The sequence below is a fragment of the Sinocyclocheilus rhinocerous genome, unplaced genomic scaffold (assembly GCF_001515625.1).
Source record: "Sinocyclocheilus rhinocerous isolate Xijiao unplaced genomic scaffold, SAMN03320098_v1.1 scaffold113, whole genome shotgun sequence".
Classification (NCBI taxonomy): Eukaryota; Metazoa; Chordata; class Actinopteri; order Cypriniformes; family Cyprinidae; genus Sinocyclocheilus; species Sinocyclocheilus rhinocerous.
In genome coordinates, this window is record NW_015646846.1 from 1,161,189 (window position 1) to 1,174,038 (window position 12,850).

At 36.7% G+C, this 12,850-nt stretch overlaps 1 protein-coding gene across 3 annotated transcripts in view; it reads left to right on the forward strand.

Annotated features, from left to right (window-relative positions):
- The first annotated feature begins 6,546 nt into the window (after positions 1 to 6,546).
- Positions 6,547 to 12,850, forward strand: part of osgn1 (oxidative stress induced growth inhibitor 1) — a 12,267-nt gene continuing 5,963 nt past the window's right edge. Inside the window, exons 1-6 of one of the 3 annotated variants that reach the window (XM_016512279.1) lie at positions 6,547 to 6,734; positions 8,386 to 8,453; positions 9,319 to 9,455; positions 10,789 to 10,980; positions 12,205 to 12,296; positions 12,671 to 12,831. In XM_016512279.1, the coding sequence (XP_016367765.1) occupies positions 8,396 to 8,453; positions 9,319 to 9,455; positions 10,789 to 10,980; positions 12,205 to 12,296; positions 12,671 to 12,831 (640 nt within the window). In that variant the 5' untranslated portion in view covers positions 6,547 to 6,734; positions 8,386 to 8,395. Of the gene's footprint in view, positions 6,735 to 8,385; positions 8,454 to 9,318; positions 9,456 to 10,340; positions 10,673 to 10,788; positions 10,981 to 12,204; positions 12,297 to 12,670; positions 12,832 to 12,850 lie in introns of those variants that run through there. The other 2 variants (XM_016512282.1, XM_016512280.1) reach the window with 2 other exon arrangements.

Sequence of the window (12,850 nt, forward strand, 5' to 3'; positions counted from 1 at the left end):
GACTAACATATTGATACTAACACCCAAAAAACTTTAATTTTGATTTCATGGGGACTTTAGGACACAGAACAGCATACATTGTTTACGTCCAACTGAAATTCTCCAAAATGGCAGCAGGGTGATGCGGAGGAGACGAATTGTTGAATAAAGTCTTCTTTTTTTTTTTTCTTTTGCGCACAAAAAGGATTCTCGTAGCTTCGCATAATTGCGGATGAACCACTGATGTCACATGGATTATTTTACAGATCTCCTTGCTACGTTTCTGGACTTGGGAACATTTCAGTTGCGTTGCTGTCTATGCAGGGTCAGACAGCTCTCAGATTCCATTAAAAATATCTTAATTTGTGTTCCGAAGATGAATGAAGGTTTGAAACGACATGAGGGTGAGTAATTAATGACAGAATTTTCATTTTTGGGTGAACTAACTCTTTAAGTTCATTAATGTCTCTCGGTACCAAGTAAGAAACATTTGAATGGCCTGTGAACATGTCTGTAGTTGGCACAATTAAGGGCTTCTCTCCTGCTTGCATCAGAGATGGAGCTGCAGGGAGTCTTTTTCCTAACTTAGCAATGACATTTGAAAAACTTCAATGTGTTTTCAGGAATTTGTGTGGGGTTTTTTTTCATTTTGAATTCCTACTACAAGCGGTTCAGAAATGTGAAGTATTACGCATTACATGACCTCCATTTCACATAACTCTGGTTCCCCTTTCAGCCTGAAAGGAAAGTTTGGGCCATTTTGGATGTCATAACACTGATTTGTAAATTATGTGGTGATTAAAATGCCAATAAAGATTATTTCTCAGCTGTGTTGTTTTGTTAAACCATGTTGGCTCTTGATTTAGGGGTTTTATCAAAACTTATAAAAGATCAACCCGTTATGCGCAGTGCACAACAGTAGTCTTGATCTGTTTTCTTTAAGGAAAAAGTGCTATTTAAATTGAGCCTGTCATGTGTTTTTATGGGGAAACAAGAAGAATAATCTCTCATGTCAGCAAATATTGTGTCACAGTTCAAGTATGTACATAACATTGCTGATATCATGACTTGATGAGTGAAGTAATGAATGGACTTCTTAGTAAAGTTTAAAGTTCTCTACATATTCTATAGATGCTATAGACAATTCAAAAGCATTTTGTAGTTATGAAATACCTTTCAATTCTGTCAAAGTGTTGTCACTGACTTATGTCAATGGGAGCTTTATAAGTCTCGCTAATTAATGATGGTGAAACAAGGTTAAGTACAGGAAAAAATTGAGCAATGATGCCCCACCTGCTTCAGTCTGCCAAATACTTTTAAGCTGTCTTGAGTGAAATGAAAAGATTTAGCATTATTCCCAGTGCACAAACTGGGAATAATGCTAACTTTTTTTTTCTTTTTTTTTTATGTATTAGCTTCCTGGCATTTGCCTTAAATTATATTACAATAATTTTGTGCAAGTTATTACTGGGAGACGTCAATAAAGCCAGGTGAAAGTCAGAATGACTCCGCATAAACTGTTTTCCAAATACTCCTTTTTCATTGTTTTGGTGTCCTTTCACCTCTTTCAATGGATGAAATTAATATTTAACCATGAGTTGTTAAGTAGATTTCAACATATTTATCTTGAGATATTTATTTGAGATCATTTACATTTGAATATTGATCTTCAGCTATAAAATTATCAAATTATCAGTTGTAATAAATCATAAGTTAATATTTGATAGCTTTCTTTGACGTTTAAATAATTTCAATTCTCTGTCACTGGAATCCAAGGTAGGTGATACTTCACAACATGGTTGTATACGTTAACATTAGTCAGCACATATTAACAGTGTAGTTAAAATGAACTAAAACCATGAGAAATATTTTCACAGTATTTATGGTCATTGTTAATTTCTATATACTATACGAAACATTTTTCCACATTTTAAATTAATATATTATGAATAATAGAATGTCTATACATTAACACTACCCAAGCTGTAAAAAGTGATTGTTTGCTGTTATGATACCTAATGCTAACAAATGTTAACATAGAACCTTATATAAACAAATATAAACAAACCCAAGTTTGCCTTACACCGCAGTTGCTTCTTTTTCATTCTCGTGGTTTCTGTGCAGATTGTATGGATGATGTTGCATAAGCATTTACATAACTTTAGAGCTACCATGACAACAGCACAGGACCTGTTGAATCAGATTTTCATGTTACCATTCTTTTGCTCTTGAGCTGATGAAGCGACACATTGTGATAACACAGACTTGGTTCTCTTTGTGAGTGCTGCTGACTCTTGGATAGACTAAAGAGAAATGCTTTCGGAAGCCTTTTGAATAGGGCCCCACATTCTGCCTAACTGGAAACTTGTTGGGTCATAGTGTGAAAGGGCTAAAATGAAACATTTGGTCCATGACAAAATGCTTGTGTTAAAGCCACTCATTACAGATAGGAAAATTTATACATTTAAAATTAAAAAACGATTAGAAAAAATCTAAATTTGAAACTATTCATCTCTGGATTAATAATTCCAATATGTGTAGTCTACAGATATCATAAAGGGCACCTATTATGCCCCTTTTTACCCCACAGATCATTTATTATATCCTTTTAAAAATGCCTATTTTAATAGGAAGCAGAATCAGCTGTTTTCGTGCATATATCTTTAAATGCAAAGGAGCTGCTGCTCCCCGCCCCCTTTTCCTTGCTGCTCATACCTCAAATACTCTGCCAAAAAACATCTGTTTGGTTTTGATTATCATGTCTATTGTGCTGAAATCATGCTTTTTAAAGCCATTTCAGATAAAAATTCTGATATAGTGTTTTCTGAGCGCACACATCCGAAGCACGTCCTACAGAAAGCGGCTGTCACATGCAGGGTTGCCAGGTTTTCACAAGCAACTAGCCCAATGCATTTCCAGGGGATAAATATCATGTTATTGGAGTCGCTTTAACCCGCGGACATAAAAAACAAATCGGGCCAACAGTGTTAAAGTAGCCAAATTCCGAAAACCACGGAACACTGGTCACACAGCATGTGAGTAACTTAACTTTACTAAAGTAAGTTCTCTTTCATGTCTTATTGCGCTTAAACTGTCAAATACACACAAGGTCATGTTAAAAAAATTATAAAAATTACAATACAAAAATGAAATTTAAATTACCCTGCTTCTAAATAAATAAAGCAGTTTTTTTTATTTCGTTAAAAATGGGCCAAATAAAACCTCCGAACTTGTAGGCTACCAGAAGGGGGGGGGGACTTAATGTTTTTGCTCAGAATTCGTTTTTAATCCCTGCATGATTTTAGTCATACATGATAAATATCAAATACATTATAGCTTGACTACAAGTTTAAATACAACGCTGCAGTTGTTATAATTAAGGAAATTAAACTCTACACAGGCGATAATGCCAAAAAGAAAGGGAAACGTCGGAAAATAGGCATATTTTATTCAAGACAATATTATATGACATCAACATGCATTTATCATTCTTAGTTACAATCCCCGCCAGAATGTCCAACTTCACCATGATGAACTTAAAATTGGGTTCTATTATTTTTCCTCAACACTTCTCCTCACAAAACGAAATTCATTTCAAACACAAATTTGAAAAGAACAGTGTGGAAATTATTAGCAACACCAAAAATAACAGCAAAGCTAATGTTTTCTGTTAGTTTAAGCACAAACTAAGAAAAGTAAAACCAAACTTTGTGGCAATAATTACCGTAAGACCAAACTGAACATGGTGTGTATTTATGGTGCATGTAGGCAATGTTGTCTCAGTGGGGGCGGGGCATGGTGGAGGTGGGGCTTAGGTAGACGATATTATCGTATATCGCAATATTTTTAAAGGCGATTATCAACAAGATATTTTTGACATATTGGCCAGCCCTAGCGCATACCAGTCATTGGCCAGATTCCTGAGTGACGGCCAGATTAACCAATCATGCTCTCAGAGCAACACTGAGAGACAGCAAATAGCGTTGCAACTAACAAGTGAAAGATTTCAAATGTGTCTATTTATTTTTATTTGTAGGCTGTTACATTTAATTAATTGGTAAATTTTTGTATTTAATTTTTTTTTAATACATACGTGGTCAATATTTAAAAAAAAATTATTTTTTTTAAATACATATGCTTACAACCAGGGTTAGGTGCATGCTATTTGCTATTCACCCATCATTTCCCTCAGATTTTAGGGTTAAATTAGGTTTAGGTTCATTTAGGACTTTGTTTTCAGACAGGATAAACAAAATATGTTGATTCAGGAACAGGTCTTACTTGGCAAAATCTTGGTGTGTGTGTGTACATGTTTGGCTATACTTGTGCTACATTAACATGACCATGATGACCCTTTTGCATTTTAACAAATCCATTATCTTTCCTTTAGAACCTTGTGCAGCTGCAGTGGCATTTTCTCTATTTGGCCCTTTACTGTACTGCAGTGTTACACAGCATGTTGGTTATTCCTCTGTCCACCATAACTTATGTAAAAATACTGCCATAATTGCATACAAGTTACTAAATTTGTCTAGAGACTTTTATTTAACAGCATAGGTATTTCAAGCTGTTGACGGCAGTAGATTGTTATATCCTTAAGTGATATGAGACAATGTAACCTGAAAATGTTGAACTTCTCACCAGAAAGTGACAGTCTGTATTTTAGTCATTCATAAGTAAAGACACTGTATGTATTGGCCCTAAGCCATCAGAGTGATGTTTTGTCATGAACATTGTTGTCCTTGCTGTCCGACTAATTCAACAATAATGGACCAGTTTGATTTGTTCTTCATATATTATTATGCAATATTATGGCAGCATTTGATTAATTATTGTATAATCTGTTACCTCAACAACATCCTCAAAACATCACATTATGAGAATGTTTTATAAAAATCATTCCGTCCTCTTATTCCTTAATTATGTTCTTATAACGTTTTCCTAATGTGGCTGAGAGAATGTTCTTCATATGTTAGTATGCAATATTATGCCAACGTTTCATCAATAATGTATAATCTGTTACCTCAAAAAAAATTGCGAAACATCCATAAAAAGTTACTGTTAAAATGTGATATCTTTGTTTATTAAACATTATAGGAACGGAATATTAAATAATGCACTATATACAGAAGTAGAAACAAAGAGATAAAACATATAATTGTTTAAATGAATGTACAGATGTTATTTACAAGTGTACAGTTTATGTAGTTTTATGTTGTTTTGTGACATACCATTTTAGACCCATTGCAATGGTAACCATTGAAATTCTATAGCATTCTTTGAAATGCCTTGGAGTGTAAATATCATGGTGTATAGTATATATCAAAATATTGCCACAAAATACTACTGTATATTGTATTTGTTCTTCATCTGAACTGTATGAACAATCTGAATTTATGATTCCAGTCCACAGGCAACATGGTTCCCTTTTTCGAAGGTGTGATCACATTTCTAGACATGCTGTTCTACTTCTTACACATAGAAGTTGCCAAGCAGGCACTGTTTCCTTGTACTATTTTATTAAAATGTCTCCTTTCATAACTCAACAAAATGTGCATGGGAACCCAAATACACCCATGAGAAAAGACCTTGAATGAGGATTTAAGTAGCCTAATTAGTTCCCAACAATGGAAACTTTCTTTCTGTTTTGAGGAGGGTGGGGGTCAAAGAAAGCAACACAGAAGTCAAGCATCACCTGACCTAGAAAGCATGTCACCAAGTCACCTACTATTATTGTTTTTATGTTGTAATTAAAATATGAGGATTGATGTAAAGGGTTTACATCTATACTTTTACAACAAGCACATTGAGCATGTGCAAAGTTCAGTACAAAAGGAATATAAATCACAAAAAGAGGGTCAGGAACAGGAAGTCCGCTAGCTGTGAGTCACCTGACCTGACCAAGTAACCATATCACCCAGTCAGAAAAATGTGTTTTCATGCTGTATCTAGAAAAACCATTAATTTAAGGACAAAAGAGCCAGTGCTATCAAAATGAAAAACATAATGTTCGAAAAAAAATGAAACAGACAAATACAGATATAGACAAATATACAAACCAAATGCACAGACAAATACACAAACCACGAATATAAATGAAATACACAAAACTTTAGCAGTTCTCATTGCTGTCAGTCATGAAGTATTGTAGAAATAAACATTTCGTTGTTGTCTTGTAAATAAAGAATCTTCCATAAATAATTCACATTTTTATTAAAAGAAAGGCTAACATAATTGTTTATGGGGCCAAAAAAAAGTAATAACTTTCTGTAATGGAGATTGCTTTGAGTTTTAACATTACTTTCCTTGAGCCGTTGCGATAGTAATGCTATGGCAGCGACCCCTTCAAGCCGCTGCGTTTGCTGATTGGCTGATGTGGAGCGAGAGCTAGATTCGGGCCAATCAGAGATGAGATCATTGTCAGCGAGTGGAAAACTACAAGCTAGAGCACGCTCTTTCGTCACCCTTCGCCCAACCAATCATAATTCTAATCGTCACGTCTTCGCTCTATGATTGGTTCGTATGGGAGGTCGGTGAAGAAGAATAATAAAACCCATTAAGCGCACGAGTATCGTGGGGCTGTAACGGTGCGGCATCTTGCTTTACAGCCTCACAGAAACACATCGGGGAAAAGCTGCTTGTGTATTTTAACTTTTAATTTAAAATATCAACAAAGCCGCTCTACTTCAACATTCAAGGCTTTGCTGTCTTACGTGAACTGCGAGTTATTCGGATCTCAGTCATTTGCATGACAGGTACCGTTACGTGCTTTTTCTACATTCAATTCGTGATGGTTTGTGCTAATCACGTAAATGTAAGTTAACATTAGACAACTTGACATCGTTACCGATCGTGATTTGATTAATTGCTTCATATTTTGCACTCATATCGCCTCTTGGGTCATTTTAACTCATCTTTGTTCTTGTTTCCTTAATTTGGTGTTGCGTCGTAATGTGTCCGTAGGGTATGGAAATTGTCTCTTGGTCATGTCTGGACAGTGCACAGCGCACTTACAGTAATGAAAAGGGCACGACTGAAATTAGCATCTGGGTTACGCAGCAGACGGTTACCGGCTTTTGTGTAATCTTCCGTAAAAGCAATCCGGTTAACCTGCAGTCTCGGGTGTCTGATCAGGCTATTCGCGCATCTTACCAGGGGCGGTGAGGCTCGCTGCGATGGAGAAACGATGAAGCGAAACGCATGCCGACTGCCCTAGAAAGTTATGGAGCGCAAATACCTCAATTATGAAATGCATTAGCAACATTAAAGTAAAAAATTGAAGAAAAAGAAAGAAATATCATTTATAGAATGGTAGGGACTGACGGCTTCAGTCACAATTCACTTCCATTGCATTTTTGCCCATATACAGAAAGTAAATGGGTAAGACTGTCATTCTAACTAACATCTCCTTTTGGTTTCTTCACTTTTGGAAGTACATGAGCGTGAGTATGTGATGACAGTAGTTTTATTTTTGCCTGAACTAACTATACCTTTAAGTATAGGCACACGTGAAAGTGTACGGTTTAGTTCCTTGAATGGACTTGAGAGCTGAGCTGTGCGCGCGGGTCGCTGTCACGGCGACCTACTTGTCAATCAAAAATTATTCGCTATTAGCTAGCAAGCCAGTGGGGAAAACATTACAAGTGTTTTAAATTCACTGAGACAAAATGAGCGTCCGATAATTTTAGTTTTCTAGTTCACACGTTGGTTACGTCGTAGTCACACTTTGAAGCGATGCGCTAACAGTTATTAAACGTTGAACTCGAATGACCTTGAATCGTTTACCTTTTTTATGAATTTGGACATGAACCATTTTTTTAACCGTAGTCTCATAAACCAGAAAAGAAATCATGTCTCATGTCCAGAACAGAAAACGTCTCGTAACTTATGTACTCAGACACACACGCCCCCTGGACTCCATTCAAGTCTGTAAACTCAGCTACGTGCATTACACATGTATATATTTAAGTAAAATATTAAGCAGAGCTTTATATTTAAGTGTGTTTGTGTATTAATAGGTGTACTTGACATCTGGCACATCCTGCGGTTACTATTCAGAATGACTCCGCGATTTAGACCCTGGCGCGAACCGCTTTAAAAGGGCGCTGTCACTTTAAGAAATTCTGCACACTCATGGTTACATTGGACTTGTCCTGTTATGTAATAGTAATACATCAGTTAATTCATAAGTAGTACTGGCTGAAGCTTATAGTTTGCCTTACTATAATGCAGATTATATAGGGTTATCTAATAGAAGAGGGTAATATTAGTCACCATTATTAGTCATGACTATGAAAGTGGAAAGCGGATGAAGTCATCTGGTATTATGTATCTTGGGAGGGGGTTTTATAGTTGTGTTTATAGCTTTTTCAATGCACCATTTGTTCTCTTTTTTTCATGTAACAGGTGAGCCACCATGGAGCTGCACAACAAAGACACATTTTCTGAGGATATCCTGCCTGTTGTCATTGTTGGTAAGAGTTGACATTATATATTTGTTGTTTTTGAGCTTTGTGTGGTTAAGATGTGCTTCACTCAGTTCATGTGACACCCTATCTTCTATGACCACTCACAGTTGTTAATGCACTTTCTACATGCATAATGCATGCAAAATCACCCTACTTTTGTTCTATTGTTTCTCTCTCGTTGTCATCTTTGTTCTAGGCCAGGGGTAGGCAAGTTCGGTCCTAGAGAGCCGTAGTCCTGCAGAGTTCAGCTCCAACCCTAATCAGACATACCTGAACAAGCTAATCAATGTCTTCAGGATTACTACGGCTATAGGCATGTGAGTTTTTTTTTTTCAGGGTTGGAGCTGAACTCTGCAGGACTGCGGCTCTCTAGGACAGAACTTGCCTACCCCTGTTCTAGGCCATACTTTTCTGAACAATTTGAAATGTTGTATTGTAGCCAAGGTCAAGAATTAACTAATGGCCAGGCTCAAATGGAATCTGTGCATGCAGAACTCTACAGAAAGCTCAGCAGCCTTGCACAGAATTGGAATGCATGTTATTCACATGCATGTGCATATTCTGCACATCCAGCACCACTTGCATTTATTCAATATTTTGGCTACTTTGATAATGCTTTCAGCTCATTTACATTTACCATGTTTAAACGCAAAATCATATCAGATTAAAAACAGTGATAACTGTTGTTCTGTTGCAGTTCCTAAAAACTTTAACAGCTTTTTGGTCAGTAACTTAATTTTATTTAGTCTGTGTGATAATTTTGTACTTGCTGGACATTCTGGCCCTCTTGGATTAATCGATAATGTTTTTCATTTGTAAATTGCATGGGATAAAAGCATTTCCAGTATTCACATGCATGGCTGTGTTTCAGGTAATGGACCATCAGGGATTTGTCTCTCTTATTTGCTGTCGGGATACACGCCTTACTTTTCCCCCGATGGCTTCCATCCCAACCCAATTTTGCATAACAAGCTGACAGAGAACCCTCTTTTGTCTTTGTTTGACCAGGTAATACACACACATAATCCCCCTATATACATTTACCACACCTATTTACATAACAAGTGCTGATTAATTGTATTGTTTCTCACCAAAAGTCTCTATAGACTACTACAAGGATTAAGGCCCCGATATACTTAAACTAAATTTGAAGAATGAAATGATGTCATCATTTCAAACTAAATCAGGCCAAAATGAAATTAGTTTTGTGTTTGTTTTGGGAGTTCGAAATGGCTTGCCAAAGTCTCAGGAAAAGTAATGAGTAATTACTTATAATAAAAAAAAAAATCGTAATGGGTAAGTGTGCGCTGAGGCTCTGTCTTCCTTCACGCAGAACACTTCTCTGGCTCATTTCGTCTGTTGAGTCCGTTGAGGTAAGATCTCCACGGGAGAAAACATGAACACGCTGGAGATCTGCTTTATAGCAGAAAATGAAGTTGTGCTTCTGATGAAATTATGCACTTTTTTCATGTTTGATATTGTAAAGCTGCTTGCTTTTAAAGGGGTCATATGATGCTGCTAAAAAGAACATTATTTTGTGTATTTGGTGTAATGAAATGTGTTTATGCGGTTTAAAGTTAAAACACATTATTTTCCACATACTGTACATTATTGTTTCTCCTCTATGCCCTGCCTTTCTGAAACGCGTCGATTTTTACAAAACTAATCGGTCTGAAAAGCGAGGTGTGCTCTGATTAGCCAGCTATCCAGTGCGTTGTGATTGGCCAAATGGGCGTGTTAGAACGAGCCGTTTTAGGTAGACGTGGCTGACTCTTAACTTTTATAAAGAATATCTCTTTGGATTTGAGACTTTAGTCTTTGCAACTTTACAGATCTTCTTTATGCACCAAGAGCTTGTAACACTCCAAAGAGAAAGGAAAAATTGAAATCGCATCATATGACCCCTTTAAGCAATAAAGTGCCATGTAAATACACGAGACGTGACTTTACTGGAGTGCTAATTTGCTGATGTCGTGCAAACATGCCCATGTTGCTGTGATGAGATGCTTTTCTTGTGCTTTCTTTAAAAACATGCTTGCTGTTCTCTCATTTTTGTTGTTTATTTTGTTACTGAGAGGAAAGTGCGCAGCACATATTTACATATTCATCTAAATGCTGCTCTCTTCAGTGTGGGCGGTGTCAGGATGTTCGATAACAGTATACCGCTGCTCACGTATTTCGAACTTTGTTTTACCCATAAACGAAGAACGAAAAAGAACTTTGCTGTGAGTATATCGGGGCCTTTAGTGAATATTGTCAATAGTGACAGAATGTAAGAGCACACGTTCTCATGTTCAAATACAGAAATCAAACCCAGTTTTGTTTTATAATGTGCATGTAGGATCTGGAGTACCTGTGTGAGGGTGTAGAGGGCCGTTCGTCAAACCCTGTGGCTGTGCTCTTCGATGCCCTCCTTCTTCCAGATGGTGACTTTGGGGTGGATTGCGCCTCCCCGCTGATATGGAGACATGAGCCGGAAAGGGCCACACCCCACCTTGTACTGGGAAAGGGACCACCTGGAGGGGCCTGGCATGTAAGTAACCTAGTAATCTAATGCCTCAGCAGTCATATTGTTCCCCTTTTCTGGTTAACTCTACTACTATTTATTATTATTATTATTATTATTATAATAATTATTATTTTAAAAGGGTGAATGTCACAAATACATGCACGGGTCTCGTTTCACTCCAAAATATTAAAAAAAAAAAAATTCTTGAGATTTTGGAGACATTTTCCAAAGTCTTATTCTTATTACTGTCATGTGATTAAGAGCAGTGAGTAAAACATAGAAAACGTTCATATGTATTAGTTATGAGAAATAGGGTGAAATATGACTTAAATATCTTCAAGAAAGCTTTTTATGAGGTTTATCCGAATACACAAGTCAGTGTTTCCCACAGACTTGCACTCAATGTGTGGCGGCACTTACCCTGGGGGAAATATATATTTTACTTTTACTTTTACTTTTAGTCATTTAGCAGACGCTTTTATCCAAAGTGACTTACAAATAAGAAAAAGTAATTAAAACTAAAAGCTAAAACTCTATAAATACTATATATATACACACATTTAAGAAAATAAAAGAAATACACACTTTCCTGTTTATCCCAACAAATGGCCAAGCAAAGCGCACGACACTGACAAGGTACGCGATACAGTACGACACCAAACGCCATTATATGTGTATGTAATGTAAATATAAAACAGAAGACGGGTTTATTGAAAGTGCAAATTAGTTCTCTGCCAGCAGGACGCGCTTTAAGAGCGGCAGAAACAGTGGTTTCCCTGGTAACGGCTGTAATCAAAGCAGCGCTGTGCTCATGAACACTACTTTAGCAGGCATTATAGGAAAGATGAAATGAAAATGACATCAAAACTTTTCTGAAGACAATCAGTTCCCTTAAAAAAAGATACATTTATATAAAACACCCGTGCCGCGTTTTGATTTTGAAACGTGTAGTGCTCATGCTTATTCAACAAAGTCAAAGCATTTTGGAAAATCTATTTGTGGCGGTCAGTTTTGATATTGTGGCGGGCTGCCACAAATAAGTCAATGTATGGGAAACCCTGCAAGTACAGCCCTGTGGGAAGAAAACATAGATGGGAAAGAACTCATGTGATTATTAGTTGCATGCCTGAAAACAACTGCAACACTGTCTTCTATTGGAGTTTTGTACCAGTTGATCAGATGTTATTCTTGTGCTTTTCCTGCTTCATACCAAGATGTGAAGTTGTTTCTTATGCTTGATGCCTGCAGGCGATGGAGGGCTCAATGTTGACACTCAGCTTGGCTAACTGGATGGAACTTCCTGGTTTGAAGCTGAAGGACTGGATGAGAGATAAACGAAGGTATAAAGAAATGAAACTGAAACATTAAAATAAAATTAGTCTAGAGAATAAAGGGCTCATCTTTCATACAACATTCATTTTCATACAAGATTCGTGGCATCTTGAGATAAAAATAAGATTCCTCCATTGAGTTAGTCCTAGAACTAAACTGAAACTATTAGGTGACTTGCAGCTGCTCTGTGTACATTTTTCTTTTAAAATACTTTCCTAACATAATGTGAGGAGTATAACTAAGTGAGCCATAATTATCTTAATTTCTCTTAAAATGTAAATAACATGGTTTTGAGCCACAATGAGTATAAATATTTTAGGAAGTTACAAATTATCAAAATGAACAAAACAATTTTCTAACATACTGGTTTGTGTGTGTGCAGAAATTTACGTAATGACCGGGCCACACCAGCTGAGATTGCGTCATACTATCAGCACTATGTGGCTAAAATGGATCTGGAGAAGAGCTTTGCTTGTGGCACCACCGTGACCTCAGTGTCTCGGGTTTCCCTTGAATCTGGCTGCTCTGTTTGGAAGATCCAAGGCCTCCAGAGAAGAGCAAG